The sequence below is a fragment of the Myripristis murdjan genome, chromosome 20, assembly GCF_902150065.1.
Source record: "Myripristis murdjan chromosome 20, fMyrMur1.1, whole genome shotgun sequence".
In the NCBI taxonomy this organism is placed as follows: domain Eukaryota; kingdom Metazoa; phylum Chordata; class Actinopteri; order Holocentriformes; family Holocentridae; genus Myripristis; species Myripristis murdjan.
This window is the reverse complement of record NC_043999.1, coordinates 21063606-21082430: the sequence shown is the minus strand read 5'-3', so window position 1 is coordinate 21082430 and position 18825 is coordinate 21063606. Positions and strand designations below refer to the sequence as shown.

Here is an 18825-nt window from a genome sequence, read left to right as displayed (position 1 = left end):
CAGGGTTATAAAAACACTCAGCCTTGTGATACCACTAGCAGAAATCATTAACCTGACACCATAACAGCCTGCAAGCTTTCCGCTAATTAATGCGCGCAACAAATGAAATTTATAAAATCTAATAATGAGCTTAATAGCATAGCCGACCGGGGTGATTAAAATACATTATTACACGTGTAGATTTACTTTAATCGAAACATCTCACGTTGGTACTGTTGTTAAGATCACATGTCGTTTGTATTCGTTGCCATTGAGTTTAGCAGAGCTTTCCCATATTGGGGGAATGGGTCATACCTGGCAACCCTGTACGCAGCTTGGGTGCTACGTTTTTCGCAGCCACAGAGAGCCAGTTGGTGTGTGTGTGAGTGGGAGATGGACTGAGTGAGGGCGCTCTTTCGACTAGCGAAGCCGAAAGCATTGAAATACCCACAAGCTAGGCTGAAATAATTGACGATTTCAGGTTGCTGAATCAACAAGAAAAAAACATAGTATCGTTGTCAATCTTTCACATCCCACTCCAAACACACTAACACGGCATTGATGGTAATGTATGCAAGGAAACAACCGAGACTCGGCGATGGGTAAACATCTCTTCTAACGTTACTTATTGAGATTTTTCCTTTTCCTCGTAGCTACGCTTTGACAATCCGCCATTTTTATTGAAACCAAAATAAGTGGCTAGAAACTTGCACGTTCAGCTGTTGCAGTACTTTCGCCTATTCTGTGGTATTGACACTTGAAGCCTCATTATTCACAAAGCCTTTCTTTATGTTTGCAGGTGCGACCGAAGAGATTCTCAGCCCTATCAGGTACTTGTTAGCTAAGGTTAGCTAGCTAGCTGGCTAGCAACAAATAAGATTAAAATGGACACTCTAGTTCAGGCTTCTGAAGAGCACAACAGGCCCCAGTCAGTGCGGAAAATACAGCGAAAAGTAACGGCTTTTCTTTGAAATTTAGACCCGAGGGCCGCAAATATTGGCGTATACAAACCCTGGTAACCAAAGGTGACGGAGAATGAATATAACCGTCGAGTTAAGGGCTTTAGAACAGGCACTGACGAGTTTTATTGGAGCTGGAAGCTGGAAGCTAGTGCTAGCCTGGTAACGTTAGCTCACTTGCTAGCCAGTCCGATTAGGGCCTGACCGCAATCTGTCATTTTAAGGATATTGCTAAGCTCTCAAAACATAAAAGGTTTCCAGACATGTTTGCTAAAACCGAGGATCTGAATGTCACTTACAGGCTATTTACATTTAAGGACCACAGTGCCAGCTCTAATTTGTTTGTCTGATCAAATTTGCGTAGTTCTCAGTTACAAAGATAAATGAGACAGTTATCGATATGTCTCAATGTGTATTTAACGAGAGGTCGGTGAGATTTTCAATAGATTAGTGTTTGCATCTGCATAAGAGTAGCAACAATTTACTTCGTCTGACCTGTTACTTTTAAAACCTAACACATCAACTGAATGTATGTGAATAAATCCTGCACATTAATTCTGGTGTTAATAAAATTTGATATGTTAGCAATTTGACACTGCTAAATTGTAGAAAGCCAAACTTAGTCCTTCATGGGAAGGTGACAGTGTTTTGGTAGATCAGCTGTTATTAAGGTTGATAAGAAGTGAAATCTGAATATGTATGTGCTAGAATCTAGTAAGAATTTGTATTTGTGTCTGCAGACTGTCAAATACTCGTCCAAGAGCCATCCAGGAGGGGACCACCGCCATGAGAAGATGCGAGACTCCTCAGATGTCACTCCTCCCTGCAAAATGCTCAGGAGGTCTGACAGCCCTGAAAACAAACACATTGACGGCACCGGGCACAGTAGAGCAAAGGCTGTCCACACACACCGGGCCAGAGACAGGGATGGAGGTGAGAATCACTGGTTTCTGAAAGTCTAATGTAGTCAGATTAAAGAGAAATGACTGACTGAATTGGCTGAAGATGACAGTGCTCAGAAGACAGTGGCTTTTCCTAAGAAGTTCATCATATTCATAGTTAAAAACCAAGTTTGAAACACTTGAAATTCAGTCTCTACAGTGTTTGAAATTTTTTTTTATGCCTACACTCAAGGTGCTGCTTGCTCTATTCACGTTTTAAAGATTTGAAGAAGTTGCCCTTTTAGCCGTGGTTATTTTGAAGCAAGCATAATGTAGATGCACTGATCAGTATGAATAGTAAGAAATTGAATTTTCTCACACTAAGGTGCTTTTTTTCCTGTGGTGTGTTTAGCTCGGCTGTTAGTTAATCTGAAAAAGTCATTGTTTCCAGAATGATATGAAGTTTTACTAATTAGTTTGAATATGACTACTGCAGTGGAACAAACAAAAACACCCACAAGTTGTCTGCATGTTGCTCAGTGAGTTATTGAAGAGATCCTCTTGTGAGTGCACCCAGTGTCTCTATTATGCTTTAGTTTTGAATTTGTTCAATAATGACAAGAACAAAAATGTTATTTTTTTTTTTAATTTTTCAAGAGTAGAAATGTATTCAAATTTGAGCAAGCAAAATTTCAGTGATGGAAAATCAGATGGGATTGACAAGTCTACATGTGCATTAAGATTTTCAGAGTTATTTTTCTCTCCAAGATGAGAGGCATTCATAGCCAGTTAAGAAGCTCTTCCAATGTATGTAGCTCATTCTCATTCATTGTAGTGAATGAGAATACATTGTGCAGTATTGCACTATTATTTTGTGGAGTTGTTTTAGCACCACTATAAAATAATGATACATTGACAAGACCATTTTGTAAGGCCCACTTTGAATCTCAGCAGTCAATACTCAGTGTCCGTCCTTTAAGTAAGGACCAGTCAGGTCAGTTGGCATTCGGAATAAATATTGGGGAAAATACCTCTCGCACATCACTTTGTATGAAAATATGGCAAAATAGAAGTTAATGTTCTTATCATTTTGAGTTAACTAATATTGGATTTACATGTGGTCTTAATAGTTGTACTCTGTCTATTAACAGTATAGTACAAAATACTTTTAATGTCACAGTGTCTGAGGATGTGCAAGGTTCTCCGTGACAAACAGAGAGGCCATGTGGTAATTTTGACAAGGGGTTACTGTGGAGACTGAGATTTGATGAATGAACCAGCTTGTGGAACTTGCTTAAGATTAAAATCTGTTCAGAATCCCTAATTAATGAACAGTATCGGAAGTCTCTCAGCAGTTTCCAGTTTTTAAGATTTTCAGAAAAGTTGCATTTGGTTTTTGGATATTTACAACTTAACTGGCATCCTGCAGAGAACAGTTATGGTGCTTTTCTTTTTAGATGTGACCAACAGCTATCAGAAATCACTCTGTCCATAGGTATGAGCCTAATTGCTGCATCACTTTTGAGTTTAGACTGTAGATTGGCTGGTACAGCATATGTTTATCGTGTCAGAGATCCTGGATCCAAGGCCAGTGGCCTTCCAGGCGTTTTTGATCCAATATTTGCCATATTGTTGGGCATTTCTTTGTCCACTGGACACAGTGCAAGAGCTGCAAACCCTTTCTGCCATTACATTCTTTTATGCTTTCTTTCTGATTTGTTTAGAGCTATTTGAGTCCAAAAGTAATACACTATTTTGATTTGAAGGTGTATCTATACGCAACAAATACCTAGAATATCAGTGTATGAACTCTTTATTTATTGTGCCATTATGTCAGTTTTCTGATTGAAAATGTGTGAGTGATCATCTCCACTCTTTATAACCTTTATATTACAGGGTACCAAAGACACATGTAGTCAGTACAGTAACATTATGGGAGTATTTTAGTAATTTTTCTGTGTTTCTAGGTGTTTTAGCCTACCCTATTCTCTCTGGGTTTGATCATTCTGTAGACAAGTTTATCTGTCTTGCAAGCTCTGTGACAGCAAATGAAAAAGATATATATCCTGAAGTTACTTTTTCATTGCATCAGGAGTTCAGTTTCCTGCTTGAAGCCTCTGACTAGAATGAAACAATGTGACATGACCGCCACACCTTCTCAAAGCGCCAAGTTAGTAGTTGCTTATCACAAATTATAGGGTTGCTCTTTATTGAATTGATAACATCATGTGTTAGGTGTTGGGGGTTTTATAATGCTGTAGCCTTTGAAACCTGCTAACAGTTACATTTTAATTTAAACTCAAATATGTGAATTACTAAAATCAGCACTCTGCATTTCTCAGAGGCCTAATTTTTCCAGACAGTCACAGCAATTCATCCTTCTTGGTTGTCAGAGAAAACAGTGGAGCACCTTGTGTGCACCCTTGATGTTACTATATTTCTTGCTAATTGTAATTTTTTTGTTTGTTTGTTTTGTTTTCATAGGGTTGGTTATAGCAAGGAATTTATTGCTACCGATACCTTTATCAATACTCCACTGGTGTCATGGAGCCATCAGTGGAGTAATGATCCTGAGTAATGCTTGTCCACCAATACCTAGTTATTGCTAACCTTTGATACATTTGTGATTTAAGACATTTTCCTTTTCAGGCTTATACCAAGCACATATAGGTATATTTACTAATGTGTACCAGAAAGGGGTCTGTTATTGGGCTGAGTGCTGTAGTGATTGCTCAGTAGGAAAAATGGAAAACGTGAATTACACTTCATACACTACTACTTTGGTTGTAAGTCAGTACACGACTGCAGATTGAGAGTTCAGTTCCAAAATAAGTTGGCAGCAATTGTGAAAATACAACTCTTGCAAAATTATTGTTGACATAAATTTGTAATTCAGTATAGAGTACTGTTATTAGCTTGTTCTTCGCTTGTTATTAGATCTTTGCTTGCAAACAGTAGTGTATTTGATGATAGAAACAGTTGTATTGGGTGATATTCTTGCCAAAAGGGATGGACCTATAGTCTTTTAGGATAAAATTGTTTGCACATTATTAAGCCATTTGTGACTTTGATACAGGTCGCTACCATGCAGGCAAGAGGTGGCTGCAACTTGACTAATATCTGTGAATACAAATGGAGGTTTAAAAAGTGCCGCTAGGCAAGAGGTCACCTTGTTATTTGTATTTGTTTATGGAAGTGTTGTTGCGTTGATTTTGATAAGACCTGTAATCATGAGTCAACAAGGGTGAGGGAGGTTTTATGTATGACTTTGTGGATTCTCAGCTGTGATAGGAATTTTGACCATTGTGCATGTCTTCAAAGTAACAACACACAGGAGTTGTGAGTAGTTCATAAGATTGCTGCTATTCCCCCATTACACACATCTTTTTTATGTTAATTGCATTTAGTGACATTTCTGGCTTCAGTAACAGTGGTCTAGACTTCCACATGCCTTAGCTCTCTGCCATGATGGGAAATGCACTGAACATAAACAGACAGTATTGATTACTGGGTCACTGCAAGTGGCCTGCTAGAAATGGGGAAAGGAAATGGGAAGTTATGTGTGAATGGATCACAGTCGTTTAGACTATTAAGAACTGATAGCGGAATTGTTAGTCCTGGAGTTTCTGTATGTGTAGACTGTAACCGGTCAGGAACTGATGCTTAAAAAAGCAGTGGGTTGTCGATACACATGTATTTGTGGCAACACATCACAAGATTAGGCTGGGTTCTTGTGTGGCATGTGCAGGCTCTTCCACAGCTTGATTTCTAAAAACTGTTGAGTATATGTCTTTTGTGCTTGGGCCCGCTACCACCACAAATAATCTGAAAGTCTGTGATGATCCCAAACATGTTGGCTCTCACTCATTCATGAATATCCCCAATAAAGATTGACAGGTTAATCATAGCCAGTCTTCAGTTCCTCGCCTCAGATTTTCAAAATAAATTTGAGAACATTTAAGGAGCACAGTTAGAGAAAAGACGTGGGAAATCATAAAGACTCATTCAAGCCTTTAGTGTCTATGTCTACTCCATATTTACATTGCATAGATTAAATATCAAAAAAGAAATCAAGAAATTTGACTTAAAATTAATTTAGCTTACCATGTGGCAAGAAGAATTACACATTATTTTGCAACATCTACTACATAGAGTCAGAGTCTTATTGTCTGACACTTTTATGGTTTTATGGCGTGACCTTGTGCCTTGGTGTTTATTATAATATTTATGTATAATAGTACAAGCCCTGCTCAGCTCTCTCTATTCACTATCTTTGTATGATCTTATCACATTTCATGTGATATTGAATGAAGCATGCTCAGGGGGCACTTAAAACATTGGGAATAATTGGGACAAGGGATGCACCAACTGCATTACATTTCTCTTAGCGGATTACAATCGACTATTTTTCTTAAAGCCTGACCTGCCAGTCCTAATTCCATCCATCTGAAAAGTTCAGAGGGTTTAACAGTCTACGCAATAAATAAATAAATAAATAAATCACACCTAGAAAGCTAGTATGCTCACCGGGGTAATGGGTCAACAAGTGATATATGAAATTTGTTGTTTCGAAAGTTTTTGTTTCCTTCCTCCACAGGCATCTTTTTCCTTGTATAATTTACCATCAGAAAACTTTGTATCTTCCTCGCACCCTTTTGTAGAAATCCCACACCTGGGTTATTTGCACAGGTCGGCCCAGTGTTACCAGGTGTGCTGTCCCCCCCCCCCCCCCCAATCCAGCAATACTGTTTAAACACTGTTTGAAATGTTCAACATTATTCAAGCAGTGTTCAAACATTGTTCAAACTCTAATGGTTTCAAATCCACATTTTTTTTTAGCTAACATACCTCTTAGGCAGTACTGGCCCCTGAGTTTGGCTAATACAATCAGCAGTATAGTTAGACAGAAGTGTTGGACCCCGTCTGAGCAGATCTGGTGTAAAATCTCATGTCAAGTAGTCAGTGCACCCCTAATTGGGACATTTCAGTACTGGTATCAAGCAACTTCGCAAGAATTAAAGCATGTAAAAAAATTAGTTCCATGAAGCCAGGTATTATTTTGTCTTCTTGGGGAGATAATGGATCCTGCTCTGGACTCCAGACTGCAACTAAAAATTAGTCCATTGCCACTAAAAAAATCAATGGATCACACTGGTGTGTGGTTACTCTTTATTTTTTAATTGTAGTTATTTAAAGCATGAAAGCATGATCTGGTAAAACAGTTTGCGGAGTTTGCGTGTATTATTTTGGTACCCTTCTTTGGACTACACATTGGTAACATTTGTTTCTCCGTTTCTCTGTCGCCTCTACTGAACTAGTAACTACGAAGCAGTCGCAGGTATGTGTAAGCTCATGTTAGCTGATGCATCTACCATTCTGAAATAGTTACCATGAAGGGGACATTAATACAGTCCTATTTGACAACAAAAATGCCACACCACCCATGCCTACTATGCCTGTGTCAGCAGATCAAGGAGATTCTGAATCTGACCCAGAGAAATGGTTACAGCCAGCTAAAAAGGCCTAGAAGAGCGTCACTTTTCACCTGGAGTAGCCTAAAGAAATTAGCTGACTTTGGTATGATAAAGTGGACAGACATATGTATTGTGTTTAAACAGTGTGGGTGAAGTTTTGCAGGGAACTCAGAAGTTGCACCGGCAGCTACACAGTTAAAACATGAGACCTTCAAACTTTATAGCATACCATTTTTAATTTTACACCTGTTGTAAAAGCTACACTTACATGTTGAGGATGCATGGGGAGTCATATTTAGGCCAAACAGAATTCTGACGATCCAGGGTATCTGAGATGGCTAAGTAATCACTATCAAGAATAAAAGTGATTAGGGGACTAAGAGGTCCTCTTCTAGCTTACATAGTGAGATGTGATCACATTGTTTAGGTCAGCTGGTTTTCCCAACACAAGTCTGCAGCAATTAAAAAAAAACTAAAGAGAAAAAGATTGGTCTGTCTGCATGACATAAAACGCAGTAATATTATGTCCTAAGAAATAAACACTGTCTGATAGTTGTATTGAATAGCATGTAAGTGCAGTCATGTCCTTGCTTACAAATTAAGGACTTCCCACGTGGCCATTGCTGGCTGTAGTTGAATACTACAGTCACAGTCTTGTATTTGCTGTGGAAGAGCCTGTTACCACATCTTAAACCTCGCTCTTCAGCTCTTTTCAAAAAAAATTAAAAAACTGCACGCTGTGATGGTCTTGGTGTTAGTCCTTCCGAGTTTGGTCTTCTGTCTGTTTGACAAGCTATGGTGTCAGCCATGTGCTCAGTAGATTTTCTCATGAATGTACTGCAGGTTGTTGCTCTGGCAGTCACAGCCAAAGCTGAGTACAGCACTGACAGTGATGGGCTGCAGCATGAACATGGATTTCTGTGGTGATACATTGATTTTTCCCTAAAAGTGCAGTATCGAAACTTGGCATCAAGCATCGTAATGTTTCTGTGCTCTGTGGTATTGATACAATGTGGTGGGTTGTAAAAAAAAAAAACAAAACAAAAAAACACCAAATTTCAGTACAGAGTTCTTGGAAACATTCTTTTGAATTTGCAACAGAAAAAAAAAAAATAAAAAATACTACAACATTTGAGTAACCAGCATTTTGTATTTTGAGCCAGGGAATGTTCTTGGAATAAGTGTTGATGGGGCATAAGACTACAGTTGTGCACTAATTGAGACAAGCAAAACACATTCACTCCCAACATGTCGTGATCCAAGTGAGTTGAGTTGTAAGACTAAAATTTTCTTATATTGGAATGCCACAGTTTTGACCAGATTGACTTAAGAGTTTATGTGTGTTGACTCTGTGAATTTAAGAAAATGAATGAAGGACAACCAAATGAGGCGCCAACCAGTGATAAACACTTTAAAAACATCAGTAGGGAGTGCAGTTAATGCTTTGCCCTCCCAGTTTGTGCACACTGAGGAAACTGAGGTAACACATAAGCAGTCTTAACAGTTGTTTCAAAAGAAAACCCGGGAAGGCAAGAGCAAATGTGTATTGACATTTAAAAAGAAGCCTGCAAGGTTTTATGCTGTTTAACAGCCCATCATTGGCATGTTATGTACCACAAACAAGCAGGTGGCAACCACTCTTATCATATCATATGTATTCACATTGCATTTTTGTGTGTTAATTTCTACATTAATTTCGTCCACTGACAAATTACCAGCTGAATAGTGAGTTAAATCATTATCTGTGCCCAGATATATGTCACGTGCCCACTTCTTTCATTTCAGAAGGGATGTGGGAACATAAAATTTGTTCCTGCTGTATTCCACAAGTGCTTAGACAACAGTCAAAACTCAACTGAAATCTGACATTAACAACAAGCTGTTGTCGCTACATACACCAGCTGAAACGCAAGACATCTTGCCACTAGTTGAGTCCTTGCTGCAAAACCACTCACTGGAGAGAGTCAGTGACCAACTGGAATCTAGTGGAATGGAATCTAGCCTAGTACCATGGCGGTTGTCCACATAAAAATGGCTGTCACTTGGTCATCCTAATAGGTTGATTTGAAAGGGAAAGGCCGCACTACTCCATTCAAGTTCTGTGCAGTCTATAAGTAATCTGTTCAATATGTTAAGTGTGATTCCAGACTAGGGGAGATAAATCACTATTTGACCGTTCTGAATTTCCAAGTCAGATCAATTTAGCATGCTGTACTTGGCTTATCATTAAATGTTGTCTTGTTAGAGTGGTTTGTATTGACTGTGATATTCTTATTTGGGATGGATCATGACCTTTGGGTGATCTTAACCTGACGTTTTGGAGTCATTGTGCACTTAAATTACAATGATAAAGTTCAGTTGAATTGTCAGCTGTGTTCCAAGGATGCAGTAAGTAACCAGTGTCACTACTGACCATTGAGCATTTTAAAGGCTGTGATATGTGCCTATTAGTCTGAGCTCTTTAAATGTGACCTTAGTTAACACAAGATTGCATCAAACTTCTCAAGACAGAAACATATTTGAATATGACACTACATTAGCTAATAAGGAGGATACAACATCCCAGCTTTGTGTTCACTCGAAGTGACTTAAATCCTCAGTTTTGAATGACCACACCTTGTGTGTGACATGCATTTATACTCAAAACAAAATCAAAGTACTCAACATGTCTTCTCATCAGTATCCTCCTTCCCTGTTAAACTCGGAAGGAGCCATTCAGTACAGTCACTTCTTGCTGTATTGTATTATATTCTGTATTGATCACTTTGCACATATAAGTCAGATTTAAAAGACTGATAATGTGATTTCCAATACATTTTTTGTTTTGTTTGTTTTTTGTTTTCACAAGGCAGTTGCAGCCACACACTTGATTAACCATATCATTTGTTTCAGTTGAGAGTATGTTTTCTTTGCAGGAGCGAAAGAAAGGCTTGTTTGATTTTTCCTCTTCCTTAAGGCCTTTGTCTATTATTGATTGTACATCATCGTATTTTTTCAAAGTATTGTTTTTGTCATGAGTACTTTTACACAGAACATGGATATGACGCAGCGGAAAAACATTATTTATTTAATTATTTATTTCAGAATGTCAATTTTTCTGAGCTTTTGCACAGCAAATAAAGTCATTAACCAATCACATAGCATAATCTACACGTGGGGTGCTGATGCATGATATAAATATCCCACTTTTGTTTTGAACTGTATCTACACTGATTGATCAGCTCTGTCTTTCTCTCCCGTCTGTTTGTTTGCTTGTTTCATTGCAGGCAAGCTTGCTATGGTGGGCAGGGAAATAAGATCAATGCATCAGTATATTGATTCATGTAGTATCATTATATGCATCTTATGCATCATGTATTTATGAATACAAGCATGACGATATTGTCTGGTGGAGCTGACATTAAACTATTTTGCTTCATTAAATGTATGCTGTCAGTCATCCTGGTGAGATCAGCTGTTGGATCAGCCGGCTGCTGTCCGAGCTGCTCCTGTGAACAGAGACGTGCGTTCAGCGTCTCCGTTCACGGCAGCAGCTGTGATTAAATTTGAGTTTCTGTCGCAGATTCGTATCACTGCTGATAAGAACAAGTTCACATTTTCGTGTCATTTATTCGTCATGCAGCCGGTGTGCGAAGGCCTTCAGTGTTGTAAATATAAATGATTTAATATTTGTAAAATTATGCAATCAAGCCATCAGAATGTCTTCTTGTTGCATCTCTAATTTATGCAGTTCTCTCCCAGCTACACATAGGTTAGACTAGATTGCTCTATGCAGTGCCTTAGTTTTTGAGTAGCAGTATTCTTTTTCAGTATTAATTCTTAAGCACTGGCCTTGCCATACAATATTGTTGATGCTGTAGGTGTACAGATTGTCATAGATAACTCTTTATGGCCGCAGATGCCCTTTTTCCTGTGGCAGTACCATTCAACACATCCTTCCTCCTTTCTCACTGTATGTGAGAATGCCGTGTCACCAGAGGCCTTTCATCCAAGCCTTCCTCTCCCATTGTAGCAACCCTTGCTGACATACTGTTACACCCCTTAAACACCTCAAGCCATTTACAAAAAATGTTATGAATCTCAAAATAACCTGTGGCTTGTACATTTCTAGCCCCTAATACTAGCTGGGGAGCCCTGATAAGATTGACTGAGTAAAAGCGGGCTCAAACTTGCTTTTTGATTACTGGCCCTTGCCCACTGCCTGTGTTAAGGAAGGGCATTTTTCTTGCTGAAATTGACTTTATGGTGACCATACTTCAGTGGATGATATCTGGGGTAATTACAGTCTGTCAGTTTAATTGTCGTGAAAGCAGCTGAGTATTGGTACTGACATTCTTAGACCGGTGATCTTTGTTAGGCTTACAGGTGTAGCAATGATCTTAATTATGTGTGTGTTATGTTCACAGGCAGTTGATTATGTCTTGATATGGTTTGTGTGGTTCTGTCAGAGATTATGTCATATGGCATATTATGCTTTTAAATTGCTTGAGTAAAGAGTGAATAGACCAAACAAGTGTTGCACTGGCATTAAATTTATTGGCAATAAAATTAACTAGAGGCCAGATTTTCATCCTTGTCAGTTGTTTCGTCTTTTTGAGTTTCCTGTTCACATGTTTGACTTGTAATATAGTCACATCTTCCCAGAGAACCATGTTGCTTTGTTGCTAATGAGCAAAATTCCAAATGTGAATTGAATCCAGTATTTCTTTTTTTTTTTTTTTTTTTTTAATTTATCACTTTGTAGCTGTTCTATCAGACACAGCTGTATGAAGACTACCTCAGGCTTGTGTCTGCTGCATAATGTTCTTTTCTTATTAAGATTGTGACTCAAAACAGCTTTCTTAGTTATCTGTCAGGCTTTTTACAATAATCGCCCTTGAGTCTGACATATTACTGCTAAAGGCTGAGTGTTGTTCTCTTAATGTGTTTTTTTCCCCCTTCTCCTTGTGCTCTGTTGCAGGGACCAGTTATTCTCCACAAGAAAATTCTCACAACCACAGTTCCCTTCATAGCTCCAACTCACATTCTAACCCCAGCAAGACCTCAGACACAGTAAGTACATGACTCTTGTTTTGCCTCTGCCTTAGCATGGGGGCAGACACTCAATACAACCTCCCTTTCCAACCATCCTTTTTCAATGCAGGTTTTGAATACAGTCGTTTCTTGGTGCTAGGCATTAATGTCATTTCTCATCTCATACCATGCTATGTTAATCTTAGTGCACTTTAAACAGCAACTGCTGAAGAATATGATGAGAAACATTCTCACTTTGCTTTGATAAGTGACCGTAGCAGTTTTTCAAAAGCACAAGATGAAACTGGATACACAGATTAAGGCCTGTTGGATTTCTTCAAACTAAAAACTTTTACATATTGCACAGAATTTCCTTGACTGTAAGATGACCATTTCTTATAATTGCATGTATTCGGGAACACGTCAAGAGATAGACTGGATGTCTTCCTCTATTTTAATTAAAAAGAAAAAAAAAAGAGAGCACAGAAGATACTGGAAGTAGCTCCCACTCTGGTGGTGGTGAGTTCCCAGTTGAAGGGCGAGAATCTGCCCTGAGAATATTGTAATGTGAGCAGCTTACAGAATCAAGCCAATCCGCTCAGGGCTACTTGGAGGCATTCCGATTCATATCAAGTGTGTTTGATGTTTATTGGCTCAGCCTGGCTTTCGGCTGGACTCCGAAAGGCAGCCGCCAGCAGTGAGGACCAGCCATCAACAAAACCAACAAAGAAGAAATAGTGTCTCAAACCAGGTTTTATTCCCTTCAATTGTTATACTAGATCAAAACCTAGTATATGGCTGGGATATTTGTTTTTTTTTTTTTTTTTATCATACACTTGCTTTGGCAATTTAAACGTCTGCTTCCCATGCCAATAAAGGCCCATTGAATTGAATTGATTGAATTAATTGAGTAATGTACAGTTCCCATAGGTTACCATAATTAATGCAGTAGCAGCATGAATACATTTAAAAAGTGTCTGTTTTAACCTTGATTCTGTGAATAGCTGCTGCACTGGCCAAACGTTTTCAAACCCTGATTATTTAACAGTTAAGTAGTGCTGATTCATTTTTCTAAGAAGTAATTACCAAAGTCTTGACCTTAGTGTCCTGACAGCTGGCTACTGCCATGAATATTTTGAAAAAGCAACGGCCAGTGACGGACATTCACATTTATAGAGCTAGTTCCGCTGTTGCAGTCCATCCAGGAAACAAGAGAAAACACACACTAGGTAAAACAGATATTATCTCAATCCAAATAGAAAAGTCCAGTCTCAGAACCTGGGAGACACTGAAGGCTGCAACTACTGGGCTGCACACAGCGTGTCCTGGTGGGCTTCTCTGTCCTGTGCTAAAGGGAGATGACCCAACGGCAGAAAGGCTGTGTGAGGGGGCTGCTAATGAACATGCTGAACCTGATGTTCAGGAGACATTTATTGAAGCTTTTTTTTTTTTTTTTTTTTTTTTTTTAAACTATGATAACATTGTCATTAACTGGTGGTTGTTTTTAGACTATAGTTTTTATGTTGTGGAATTAATTATGATTTTGACTTGGGCTGCTACTAACTTTTTTCTTAATTGATCCATCTAATAATTCTTTTTTTTAAATAGTTAATTAATATAACAATTTACCCAAAATAAATATCAAACCTTCTCATTAATATTTCAGTATTTTATTCAATCATCTTGTCTTAAAAAAAAAAACAAATGTATATTGATAATGTCAGATGCTTGATCAGAAAAATACAGATACAGTATATAATAATATCAAATAATATATAGTATATCAAATAATTAGAATATCATGGAAAACTTTATTTTTCCACAGTTTAATTCAGAAAGTGAAACTTCAATATATTTCAGATATTCTACACATAAAGTGAAATATTTCAAGCCTTTTTTGTTTTAATTTTGATGATTAAGGCTAACAGTTCATTAAAATCAAAAATCCAGTATCTCAAAGTATTAGAATATAACGTAAGACAAATCAAAAAAAGGATTTATAATACAGGAATGTCGACCTTGCATGAATGACTGCATCAATGCGGCATGGCATGGAGGCGATCAGCCTGTGGCTCTGCTGAGGTGTTATGGAAGCCCAGGCTGCTTTGATCTAATTTTTTAGCACCTGTACATGTCTATTACAGAAAACAGAATATGTAAAACAACAATAGAACAACATACTGTTATAGCACCAGTGTTGTAGCAACCCTTTGACATTGCGGCGATAAAGAAACATTTAGAATAACAATTTCAATGCTGCGTTTGATAATCCTAATATCATACTTGGGTGCGACAAAAAGGAAACAGGATGTTGGTGCCTGGCTGCATAGCAGTTGTGCTGCTGTGATAAAACAGTTTGCAGAGCGTACAGACCACCATACTGTTGGGTCACTATCTAAAATACTGCCACACTTTAGGTGATCATGGGCAAAGTGTTTCAGCTGCTTGTTTTCTGGGGCAATACATGCTTTGACTGGGCACGACTATCTTTGTGACATGTTGACTCACGTTACGCAAATTGACATATTTCTGTAATCAGTCACGTTGACAAGTCACGTCTGCCCCAATTTTGGCCCTATTCCCTCTTCTTTTGATGTTGTCAATTGGTTGATTTGGCTTCAGGCTACAGTGTGTTTACTGTATTTAGGTGTGACTATCCATAAATGTGTGGTGTGCTGAGCTCATCAAATCATCTCTAACACCGGTTCTCAATTCAGCTCCTCAGGACGCATGATCAGCTAGTTAATAATTACATTCACCTGGCCTTTAAGTCAGTCAGTAATCATTAGATGGCTAATGAAGGCTGGCAGTTCCACGGACCAGAATTGAGCATCTCTGGTCTAGAATGTGCACTTCATCAAATGAAAGCACAATAATTCAGGAAGATCCTCTTAATGTGTGGAGGCTCCAGCTGGGAGCTGATTTCAGATTTGTTCTAATTTGTGCCAAACTTTAGCAATGGCTATCAAGCTATTAGTGGGTGTTCCTAGTTTCATCCTCTAGGTGCATTCACATAAGTGAAGGATCAAGTTACATCAGTGCTTTCAATGTTGTAAAAACACTCGTCTTACTACTGTTACCAATATTTTGGTATTAACTCGATACCTAAATATATGTTCTTGTGACATTTCTACAAAAGCAAGACTTTCCCTCAGTTCTAGTCCATAAAATGATGTGGAAGATTAAGTTGGTTTTTTAACTGTACAATTTAATATGCTGATTTTTCTTCCCTTACCTGAGAGCAATGTTTAGATGTGTTTGTTTAAAAATATTCACCTCTAAAACAGCTAAAATACAGGAAATGTGCCACACATCTCACAACATGATTAAAGTAATCTAGACTGAGGTGAAACAAGAAGGGAGTACAGGGATTGCAGTAATAAAATGTTCTAGTCCTTCTGTATTTTTTTTGTTTCTTTCTTTGTTTCTTTCTTTTTTTTTTTTTTTAAAGGGTGAACTCTGCCCTAGTTTGGTAACCTCAGCAAACCTTGGCTGTCAAATAAGCATTACTCTGCCCAGAAAGCTTCTCTGATAACATCCAAGCTTCAGAGAATGATGTATAGCTAGCTACCCTTAACCTCAATATCTCTATTACATCTTAAATTGCAAGCTCTTGCATCAGACCCCCCACCCCCAACACACACACACACACACACACACACACACACACACACACACACACACTGTCTGTCTCTGCAGCTATTTTACTCACCTTTCTCTCTCAATCTCACATTTACCTCTTGTTTTCATAGCAGCACAAAATGGTACTGATTTACACTAATGTTACCAAATGTTTGCTCCTTTCCCCTCAGCCTTATGAACCCGGGGACGACTGGTCAGAGCACATCAGCTCCTCTGGGAAGAAATACTATTACAACTGCAGGACGGAGGTCTCCCAGTGGGAGAAGCCCAAAGAGTGGCTGGAGAGGTGGCTGTGATTATTTTACCCTAACTGTGAGATTGTAGACAGTATTTTATTCAGTATTAAGTAATGTTTGGATGCATCAGTGAATTTTGGCTGTGTGTGTGTCCCGCAGAGAGCAGAGGCAGAAAGAGGCCACTAAGACCGCAGTTGTCAACAGTTTCCCCAAAGACAGGGACTACAGAAGGGAGGCCATGCAAGCATCGGCAGCCTCTGGCTTTACTGGTGCTAGTAAGTGTTGCGTAAATTCCCACAACACACAGTTTCCTCAACAGTCTGGCATGACTAATCTGGATGAACTGCACATGCTTTTATTACATTACAAACACTCAATATACACTCAATACACACTTTGTACACTCAATAATCAATTTCACAATGTTTTTTAATGTCGATTTTTGGCTTGGGCAAGGCATATATATATAAAAATGGGAATGTGGATTCTCCATCATCTTACCACAAATCTGCCAGAACATTGACATGGTTTAGTCAGTGATGACTATTGCTAAGCTGATCTGTAGCTGATGAATGCTTTAAGAACTGCTTACCAAAAGACTGAGACTAAATATGGCTAAGCAGTGCATGCTGATGTTTAAAGTAAAGCCCTCTGAATTGTATCTCTGCACAGTCAAACTTCCTTTACTGTGATCAAAAATCTTTGATTTTTGAAGTTCTGTAATGTGTCTGGTTTTGTTATTTGTATTTACAGATATTCCTGATTTAATTGTAAATTCAGCTGGCCGGAAAAGGCCACTTGGTTCAATGCTCCACCTCTCAAATTATATTTGCACTGCCTCAACAACAATATTTAAATTGAAGGAACTATATTTGTGTGTTATACGAGTGATACTGTATATGAGAGTATGAAATTGACACTAAGATATAATCTTTCCACACCAAACTGTTACACGCGCCCTTTCCTTTTAAACATGTGCGTGCGTATCATCAGTATTCACGCTCTACCAGTTCAGCAGTCTCTGCATAGCAATACCTTCTACAGCTGCACTCACTAGCAGAAATATTCAGGTATTGATGCATGGATTTAGTAGTAGTGAGTTAGTCTGAGATGTGTGTACCAGAACCAAGCAGGACAACTGGCACAGCACTCGTTATGTAACTTAGCCATCGTTCATCTGAAAAACATTGGGTAGTAGAGGCTGCTGTGAATTGTTGCAGATGAAGCCCTACAGACAGCATGTCACTGAATATAGAATAGAGACTAGAGAAGAGGCGAACCATAAGGACTTGACATAAATGTACACTTGTGTTTACCAGTGTGATCAGGTGAATTTAAAATACTGTTTAAAGCAGCATTGACAGCGGCCACATTGGTCTGAAATGTAAATGTCACTATATTACAGACATTACTAAGTCCACAGCCATCACAAGACTGAGAGTAGAGTGAATCAATTTACATTTGCTAACTTTGTTGTCACCTACATGAAATTTATTATAGGCCTACTACTGATACAAAACGAATTAGCGAACATTTCAGAACAGTACGGGGTGGTCTTCAATATATACGATATTGTTCTCGAGTTATATAGCAGACCTTATCAATAACAAATTAGTTTCTTCTTGATAAGGGAAATGTTAAAGAATTGCATGCCCCCTCACCACATGCACAATGCAGTATGATTCAGTAAATGGTGCCACCATGTGGTATGTGTTCTGTGAACACAGATGCTGAGGATAAAGTTTTATTTATTTATGTATTTATTTATTTTAAAAAAGACCCCACAATGCAGTACATTGCAAGGTGTATTGAGGTCTTGAGAATATGGATACTGTTCAAGCCTAGAATCAACTGCCCATTTCTTTGCAGAGAACTATGCACAGTATTTATCAGTAATGGACATTCAGTCTGCCAAAGTTATCTTCATGTGAAATTAAACTTAGTCAGCCTCTTATATCAACAACATCACAGGCCACTGAAGAAGAGTAGTTGAATACATACTGTATCCCATTAATATTGAGACATTTTAGTGGTTCAGTAAAGCTGCTGATAAATGCGATAGTTGCTTATAAAATTACTCAACATTGTATCACAGGTGGCCAACCGATAATAGAAATTCTGTAAATAAACAGTGTTTTTGTTTAAGGCAGAATATAAAGCAAAATACACAAAATCTCTCTACTACAAATTGACACTCCGCTATGAGGTGAGATGCGTGTTCAGCATACTGAACATACAGGATGTAGCTTTGCTGTTCCAGGGAATCAGTGTAGCAGAATAGCTGGACAAATTCATTTCATTCATATGTACCAAAGAGAAGAATATGAGGTTTAAAAAAAAAAAAAAACAGCAATGTATTGTAGCCATGTACGACACAAGAAGCCTGATAAAAAAAAAAAAATCTTTTTCATAGCAACAATGCTTCAACGTTTCTTTGGTTTTTATTGTCACCTCTTTGTTGTGTGATCAAGTAAAGTAACAATTTTGCTAGGGTTCTGCCAGTGTAATGAACATTGTAATTTTTCAACTTGAATAACTTTATGCCTTTATTTCCCTTTTGCCAGAGATTAGGAACTTGTGTATTGGCTTTTGACCATCATGCATATATCAATTTGTACAGAGAAGGCTGAGATTGTAAAAG

The 18825-nt window shown here is 38.3% G+C and overlaps 1 protein-coding gene across 3 annotated transcripts in view; it reads left to right on the top strand.

Annotated features, from left to right (window-relative positions):
- The first annotated feature begins 329 nt into the window (after positions 1–329).
- Positions 330–18825, top strand: part of waca (WW domain containing adaptor with coiled-coil a) — a 33420-nt gene continuing 14924 nt past the window's right edge. The window contains exons 1-6 of one of the 3 annotated variants that reach the window (XM_030078936.1): positions 330–581; positions 779–809; positions 1679–1871; positions 12254–12345; positions 16119–16234; positions 16344–16459. In XM_030078936.1, the coding sequence (XP_029934796.1) occupies positions 541–581; positions 779–809; positions 1679–1871; positions 12254–12345; positions 16119–16234; positions 16344–16459 (589 nt within the window). In that variant the 5' untranslated portion in view covers positions 330–540. The remainder of the gene's footprint in view (positions 582–778; positions 810–1678; positions 1872–12253; positions 12346–16118; positions 16235–16343; positions 16460–18825) is intronic. The other 2 variants (XM_030078934.1, XM_030078935.1) reach the window with 2 other exon arrangements.